This window comes from Panthera tigris, chromosome A2 (genome assembly GCF_018350195.1).
Source record: "Panthera tigris isolate Pti1 chromosome A2, P.tigris_Pti1_mat1.1, whole genome shotgun sequence".
Lineage (NCBI taxonomy): Eukaryota > Metazoa > Chordata > Mammalia > Carnivora > Felidae > Panthera > Panthera tigris.
The window spans coordinates 58,733,370-58,742,322 of NC_056661.1; the positions used below are offsets into that span (position 1 = coordinate 58,733,370).

General features: G+C 46.7%; 1 protein-coding gene across 4 annotated transcripts in view; it reads right to left on the reverse strand.

Annotated features, from left to right (window-relative positions):
* The window catches only part of CHCHD6 (coiled-coil-helix-coiled-coil-helix domain containing 6), a 249,168-nt gene extending 243,150 nt beyond the window's left edge, over positions 1–6,018 (reverse strand). For all 4 annotated transcript variants that reach the window (XM_042962400.1, XM_042962384.1, XM_042962416.1 and 1 more), the window contains exon 1: positions 5,842–6,018. In XM_042962400.1, the coding sequence (XP_042818334.1) occupies positions 5,842–5,928 (87 nt within the window). In that variant the 5' untranslated portion in view covers positions 5,929–6,018. The remainder of the gene's footprint in view (positions 1–5,841) is intronic.
* Positions 6,019–8,953: the final 2,935 nt, after the last annotated feature.

Sequence of the window (8,953 nt, forward strand, 5' to 3'; positions counted from 1 at the left end):
AATGATGTTTAGAAAAATTGGATATGTCATGCAAAAAAAAGATGGCCTTTAGATTAGGGTTCAGTGAACTCTAGTGCTTGAGCCAAATCTAACCCAACACTTGATTTTATAAGTAAAGTTTTATTAGAACATAGCCACACTGATTTGTTTATACACTGACTGTGGCTTCTTTAACCCTATAATGGCAGAGTTGAGTAGAAGTGATAGAGACCTTCTGGGGAGCAAAACAGAAAGTATTTACTAACTGGTCATTTACAGAAAAACTTTGCCAACCCCCGATTTAAAGCCTTACCTCATAACATATAAAAATTAACACAAAATGGATCATACAACTAAATATAAAAGCCAAAACTATAAAACTCTCAGAAATATAGGAAAAAAAATTCATAACCTTGGGTTACACAAAGATTTCTAAGATATGAAGCACAACCAATAAAAGAAAAAACTGATAAATTAAACTTCATCAAAATTACAAGGTCTGTACTTCAAAAAAGACACCAATAAGAAAATGAAAAGACAAGCCACACGTTGGGAGAAAATATTTGCAATTTGTGATACGATAAAAGACTCATATCCAGGGGCGCCTGGGTGGCTCAGTCGGTTAAGTGGCCGACTTCAGCTCAGGTCATGATTTCACGGTCCGTGAGTTCAAGCTCCGCGTCGGGCTCTGTGCTGACAGCTCAGAGCCTGGAGTCTGTTTCAGATTCTGTGTCTCCCTCTCTCTGACCCTCCCCCGTTCATGCTCTGTCTCTCTCTGTCTTAAAAATAAATAAACGTTAAAAAAAAAAAATTAAAAAAAAAAAAGACTCATATCCAGCATTAAAAAAATCGTGTAACTCATAATAAAAAGACAAACAACCCTAGTAAAAGTGGGCAAAAGATCCGAATACATATTTCACCAAAGAAAATTTATGGATGGCAAATAAACCCATGAAAAGATGTTCAACACGATTAGATACTTGCATGTAAATTCATGCCACAGTGAAATTCATGCCACATGTAAATTCAAGCCACAGTGAAATACCATTTCATACCCACTAGAATTGCTACAATCAAGAAAACAAACAGTAAGTGTTGGTGAGGATGTCGAGAAGACGGAACCCTCATCTACTGCCAGCAGGAATGTAAAATGGTACAGCCGCTTCAGAAAACAGTTTGACAGTTTCTTAAAAAGTGAAACCTAACAACTCACTGAATTCATAAGCAGAATGACCCAGCAACTCTACCCTTAGGTATCTATGCAAGAAAAATGAAAATATAGGTCCGCCAAAAAAAAAAAAAAGTTGTATGCAAATGTTCACAACATTATTCATAATATAAAGAACCAGAAGCAATTCAAATGTCCACCAACTAGTGACTGGATGAACAAAATGCAGGACAGCCAGGCAATAAGATACTACTCGGCAATAAAAAGGAACAAGCTGCTGATATATGCTACATCAACAAACCGACACCAAAAACATTGTGCTCAGTGAAAGAAGGCAGACGTCAAAGATCTGAGTGCATTCATATGAAGTGTCCAGAAAAAGCAAACTCAGAGCAACAGAAGGATTAATGGTTACCTGGGGCGGGGCGTGGGAGTGGGGACTGACTGCAAATAGGCACAAACGATCTTTTTAGGTCTTGAGAATAAATGTTCTAAAATCTGATTGTGGTGACAGTTGCTCAACTCCATAAGTCTGCTAAAAATCATTCAAATGGGTGAATTTCACATGTAAAAGACATCTCAAAAATATGATTTTAAAAACAGAGAAGAAAAACCACCACCATCAGAGAACATCTTTCCAAAGCGCCACTCTTGATTAGAGACCTGCAGTGTTGCCTCCAAGGTAACACACGGACAAGCCCTCCCTGGCGATTCAGGACCCATCACCTGTCTAGCCTCAGTGCCTGGCCAGCTTTCAACATCCCGACCCCTCTGTCGCTGGCCAAGCACATGGCGTGTGGAGCCGGAATGAGACTCCAACTCTACCCCTAACTAGCTGCGCCCTTGGGTTACTTGGCCTCCTTGAACCTATGTCACATCTGAGATGTGGACAACAGCTCACAAGGTCAGCAGGAGGGGGATATCTGAGCTAGTGCTCAGAAAACACAGCACAGATTGCATGCTTCTCATGGCTGGCTCGGGCACATCTCCAGCGTCCCCCGCTCAGAGCGGCAGTGTCCGCCATCCCACTGCAAGCAAGGATCCCCGTTACTCTGCACACTTTTGTTTCCTTCAGAGTACTTGCAGCTTTTTCTTCCTTTGCCTCTTTTTTCCTTTCTTGGTCTGTTCTGACATTGGGCTGAGGTCTCCATGAGGGTAAGGACCTTATGCTTTGTCCCTGATGGCCTCCGCAAAGCCAGGCCCAGTGCTTGGCGAGTAATCTGTGTGCAGTAAGCATTTTCTGAGGTGACGGATAAATTGTGGCTACAGGTACAGTGTTCAGGCGTATGGCTTCTCTGGCAGGGGCGTGTTTGGGGACTGTTTCTTGTGCCTCTTCTACATCCTCCTTGGTCCTCCCCTCGGCAGTGGTCCAGACTTGCCTCACGAAAGCAAGGAATGATGGCAAATGTGATGTAGCCAAGACAGCGTGATGGGTCTGGGGACACAGCTATCATGCAGCCGGCCAGGAAGTGAGTTGGGAAGAGTAGCAGGCAGCCAAGCAGCTGGAAAGGGAAAAGGCTGGAGAACAGTGGAGTCTAGACGTTGAAAAGCAACCAACTTCAGCTGAGTTACCAAATACGGCTGCTTCCATGGGGCAGAGAAGTGAGCACACACAGGACATTATTGTCGTGTGTGAACCTTCTCTCATTGGAGGATAAGGTTAAATATACTGGCTAAAATGAGATCTTTATGTATTTCACACATGCCTGCTCTGAAAACTGGAGTTGCATATAATTGCAGCATTTTGCATTAATTAAATTTCTCTTACCTTCCGTGGAATTAGGGCTTGAACTCAATATGTAAATTTATGCAAATAAATGTGCAAAGGAGCAAGGCCCTAGCACTGAATCTTAAGGGAACTTGAGTACTTTCCAGGATCAGGGCCTGGGGATTAAATACAAGTAGTCTTTAAGAATATTTAACTTTCTCTGAAGGACCTGGGGCAGATACTCTTCTTCGGCACCTACTTTCTACTTAAACTAACTTCTCATTTGGTTCATCCAATGATCTATACTGATTTTTTACTTGCCTGCTTAAGGACAAGGTGGACTCCCCAACTCTCAAGTAACTCTGCTAGTAGAAAAAGCCCCCACAACAGGACACTTCATTGCCATCACCTCCTTTCTCAAATCTCCCTCTCCCAAACCAGGCACACAAGTGGAAGGAAGGAAGGAAGGAAGGAAGGAAGGAAGGAAGGAAGGAAGGAAGGAAGGGGCTCTCATATGATGGGGCCATGCACCCCACTGTGTGCCTCTAGGCAAGTCATTTATTCTGATGAGTTTGCAGTCAGTCACCAAACCTCCCTCTAATTTTAACAGTCTCTGGGAGAACTAAGTGGGGAGCCAGTACCCCGTCAGAACAGGTAGAGGTTGCATCGCACAATTTTCAGGCTGCCTTGCATATCACTGGGGGAGGGAGCTTGGAGTAGTGAGAAAAGGCTGTTTCTTGCACCCAAAAGATCTGGACTAAAGTCCCATCAGTCACTCAGATAATACCTCAAAGTTTGAACAGCCCTAAGCCTGATTCTCCATCTTTTTTTTTTTTAATTTTTTTTTAACGTTTTATTTATTTTTGAGACAGAGAGAGACAGAGCATGAACGGGGGAGGGTCAGAGAGAGGGAGACACAGAATCCGAAACAGGCTCCAGGCTCTGAGCTGTCAGCACAGAGCCCGACGCGGGGCTCGAACTCACGGACCGTGAGATCATGACCTGAGCCGAAGTTGGACGCTTAACCGACTGAGCCACCCAGGCGCCCTGATTCTCCATCTTTAAAGAGAACTTACACTTTGCGGATCTAAGGGAACTAGATGTAAAATGTACTAGTCTGATATCATACCGCCCCCCCAAAAATGATCCTCTGTCAACTTAGAGGAACTCAACTTCCTTGAATCTTAGAAGACCTGACTTTGACCTAATTTTCCAACATTCCCAAACACAGAATACCAGGTGACAAAGGTGAGAGAGCACCCAAATACAGCCAAGGATGTTTTTCTAAATTCCAATTCAGCTCCTGCCTCTCAACCTTCAAACAGGAGCCAACTCCTCCCCGTTTTGTCCTCATCAAGAGCCCGGTCAAGACTAGATAAGGCCTAGCAAGCACCAAATGTGCTAAGTACTATCCTAGACTAAGAATAGAGACCCCCACAAAACACTACTGTTTCTAAGCACTTACACACACATATCTTAGACAGTAACTAGGATTACACACCCTCCCCTGATTTTTCTAAAAACACAGGGATTGAGATTCAAATAATAAGTTGTTCACCCAAGGGCACACTGCTAATGAGCATCTGCTCAGAAATCAGACTTCCTGAGGTCTTTTTCTAAGTTACTCTGTAATTTAACTAATTCACCTACACCCCGATCTATTCTATTCTATCTATCTATCTATTCTATTCACCCCATTCTATTTCAACATGGTTGCTATTTCACTGGTCTTATCCATTGAACCACTCAACAATGGTTTACAAACCACCCACTACGTGCCAGGCACAGGTGTATGAACTGCAGGATTCAGCCAACAGGGCTTGGAGTTGGCCTCCATCAATCCCAGCTCTCCCTCTTGTCATCTAGGTGACCTTGGGTAAGTTACTTCACCTCTCAGTGCCTTACTTGTCCTTATTGGCAACTAGAATTCTACCTCTCCCACGGGGCTGTTGAAAATTAAATGAGAGGTTGCCTGTAAAGGATTCAGAGGAATCCATGGTCCCCACTAAGAACTCAAATGTGAGCTGCTTTTATTATTCCTCTAAATTCTGGGGATAGAGTCTTGAAAAGGACAAGAGCCTTGGTCTCAAGGAGCTTTCACTGTGGTGGGAAACACAATAAACAAGTTAACTATCAATAGAGGTTCCCAATGGTGATTCTTCTATGAAAAAAAAAAAAAAAAATGTGTGATAGTGTGGGTGGGAAGCTACTTTAGATTGACCGGTCACCTAAGGATACTCAGATGATTCTCAAACTGTGACAGTATGATAAAAGCCTCATCTAGGAAAAGACAGAGGACAGAAAACAGCAAATGCAGAGGTCCTATGCTTGGAACAAGCCAACATCTTGCAGTCAGGAAGCCAGTAAATAGACGGGAGGTGGGAGGGAGGGAACTGGGTGAGATGCGGGCACACGGGTCAGCAGAACCGCTTTGTAAAACAAGGTAGAGGTTCCTCTTCATCTTAAATGCACTAGACATCCACTGGAGAGGATTAAGCAAGGGGAAGGGCATATGATCTGATTCACAACTTTTAAACTGCTCCTTCGGCTGCGGTGTCGAGAATCCGAGAGCCTCAGTGAAGAGGCAGTTGCGTTGTCCTGGACTGGAAGCATCCCACGTACATGTAACAGGACGTGTGCACTGGGGTGCAGGGGAACAAATGCAGGTCTGCAACAACTCAACCGGAGCTGGAATGCGGCCTCCCCACCTCTCCCCATTCTCCGCTTTCTCCCCCGATGCCAGGGTAGTGAAGCCTGAAGGCGGCCACTGCCCAGATGGCGGACACCGGGCATCCCCCGAGTCTCGGGTCCCTCACGTACACGGCGGAGGGAGAGATGCTCGCCACCAAGGCGTTGGGAGGGCTCAATGAGCGAGGCGCGCCCGCCCAATCTCGGGCCCGAACCTCCCCTCAGGCTGGCCCGCGCCCTCCACGCCCACCCGGCCCAGGCCGCGCTCGCTCTTCGCGCCCGCCGGCGGCCCGCTCACCCGGATGCCCTGCAGCACCCGGACCCGCTCCTCTTCGTCCATTCCGAAGGACACCCTGCGGGCCTCGCTGCTCTCGGTGCTCCCCATGGCAAGAGGCGAGCCGGCAGGCGGCCACGCGACTCAGCTCCAGAGCAACCAGACGGACGCCAGGCTCTGGCTCCCTATGCGCCCCGCGCTTCCCGGGACTCGGGCTGCTGCGGCACAAGCCAACAAAGCCCCGTCCTATTGGCCGCCGCCGGAGGTTCAGCCAATCATGTGGCGCGGGCCCGCGGGGCGTTGTGGGGGTTGTAGTCTCCAAGGTCCAAACTGCCCATCTGTAACTAGCGATCACGCGGAGGCATCGTGAGCGGTGGAAAGCGCGTTAGAGTGCAGCAGCCAGGGGAAAGATCACCCTGGAAGCAGAATCGAGGGTGATGATCTAAGGCCAGGAGACCAGCGGGGAGTCTGAAGCAGGCATGTCAGGGCGACCTTCGCATGGTTTGCTGCTTGGCGCCTTCAGCAAACTCGTGTTGAGCGGCGCTCAACCAAGAACTGGGCAAACATTGAACTAGCCGCGGAGAATGCAAAGACGAACAAGACACGCCCAGCCATCGTGAGGTTTAGATGCAATGGAAGGAACAAATGAAAAGACAAACAAGCAAGCACATAAACTTACTAATCACTGTGATAAATGCCAAAAACGGAAAACTACATCACAATGCCAGGGCGGAAATTAATAGGAGGGGGCCTCCTTTAATTTGAGAGGCCAAAGCAACCTCTCTGAGAAGGAAACATTTGAATTGAGACTTTAGGATGAGTAGGAGTCAGCCTGGAGAAGACGGGAAGAACTTGGCTAGGAACCAACCAGTATAAAGGCCCTGAGGCAAGGAAGACCTTGCCACCCACATTCAAGAAATAGAAAGGGGCCTGGCCATGTGACTGGAAAGTGAGAAGGGAGCCATAGGCAAGAAGGCCAGAGGAGCCTGAAGGGTTCAGATCACGTAGGGCCTTATAAGCCAGGGTCAAAATTTTATTCTAAATGCCCTGGAATGCAATGAATGATCATAGGCATTTAGGAAACATTGGCCAATGAGCACACATGCCATGCATTGAGTGCAGTATACCAAGCATTGTATTTATGCTTCTCATACAGGATCATATGTGTAATGGAGGAACATAAATGATTGCAATTTACTGCCACAGTGACCTTGAATGAAGCCCCCTTTTATTCAACTGAGTTTCTGAATGGCTTTGATTTACCAAGGTGGGCCTGGACATGAGTTTGGAATTGAACCGAGGCACACTGGATTGCTGCATGAAATAGCAAGAATTATTTGGAGCTGCTTTGGGGAACCTGGAAAAGAAGGAGTGAGGAGGAGAGAGACCAATGAGAATAGCTTCAGTGAAGAAGCCAGTGAACATTCCAGAGGTGGGGACAGAGGATTTTTATGAACAAAGGTATCTGCTACTGTCATTGAAAATACTTTGATTTGGGGCCTTTGATTTGAGTCACCTGGGTGACTCAGTCAATTAAGCGTTCGACTTCAACTCAGGTCATGATCTCATGGTGCACGGGTTCGAGCCCTGCATCAGGCTCTATGCTGACAGCTCAGAGCCTGGAGCCTGCTTCAGATTCTGTGTCTCCTTCTCTCTCTGCTCCTCCCCCACTCACACTCTGTCTTTCTCTCTCTGTCTCAAAAATAAGTAAACATTAAAAAAAAAAAAAAAGAGGGGCCTGTGGGTGGCTCAGTCGGTTAAGCCTCTGACTTTGGCTCGGGTCATAATCTCACGGTTCATGGGTTCGTGGGTTTGAGCCCCTCGTCGGGCTTTGCGCTGACAGCTCGGAGCCTGGAGCCTGCTTTGGATTTTGTGTTTCCCTCTCTCTCCGCCCCTCCCCTGCTCGTGCCCTGTCGCTCTCTGTCTCTCAAAAATAAATAAACGTTGGAAAAAAATGTTTTAATTAAAAAAAGAAAATGCTTTGATTTGTAAATCTCCCACCTGCCCTTCTCTCCTCCCTTTCTCCCCTATAAGCAGAGCCCGAGAAAGTGATTCTGGTTCAAGTGGTTTATTGGGGAGTGCCTCCAGAGAAATGAAGGAAGGGAACAGGATGAGGTGGGAGAAAGCTAAGTAAAGATGTGGTCAAAACTGGAGACTGGCTGCGGCCTAATTCTGGGTGGAGTGGCAGTGGGGGCGGTGCTCTAGAGAACAAATTATATCCAAAATTGGTTTCATCATTTGACAAGGGGACAGGCCTTCTGTGCCCCACATCAGTCAGTTAGTGACAGCCCAGGACAATTCCCCAGTGAAGGGGGCATCTGTGAGCTGCCAACAGCTCACAGCCACAGAAGCTGGGGGATGGTCTCACCGGCTGGTAAAAAATCTGGGTGGGGTACTATTAGTATCCACTCATGCTGCACATGTTTTTGAAGGTCTCCCAAACACCCAAACATCTATGGCTATGGAGGGGGCCGGGGGTGTAAAAATTGAGGGAAGGGATGGGCTTCTCTTCTGGGTCAGATGATGGAATAACACCCTGAACTGATTCCGCAAAACGGGAGTCCAGACCGCAGATCTGAGCATGAGACGGTGTGCAGTCTTCCCCACCTCCACTGTGTGCAAAATCTGGGGAGAGAATCAGAACCCCAGAAGACTTAGATTGGGGGTTACAGTGCCAGCAGCCTAGCTGAGCCTCATGACAACCAACCCGATGAGTTCTATACTGCAAATAGGGGAAGATAACATGACATAAATCCAAAGTAGGATGAATAAAGGCAGTGGCATAGGAATGCAGAGGAAAGGAGAGGAAGGGAGATTTATATATTTTGAAGACCTTTGTGTCAGGTTCCATGACACAAGCATCATTTGTGTGCAGTTAATCCATAACCAATTCATTTAATCCTGGAAACCATCCAGAGGGAGTTATTTCCCCATTCTAAGGCCTAGGAAACTGAGGCTTTGGGGAGGTAAGGTGTTGTAACAGGCCTACTAGTTGCTGCCCAATACCCATTCTCTCCTTCCTTACAACAGAACCCCAATCTCCTTCAGTGCAGCAACGTACCTGGTTAGAAAAATTGGCCAAATTCAGAACAATTTGAGGATTATAACAATTTGACGATTTGAGCTTATAACATAT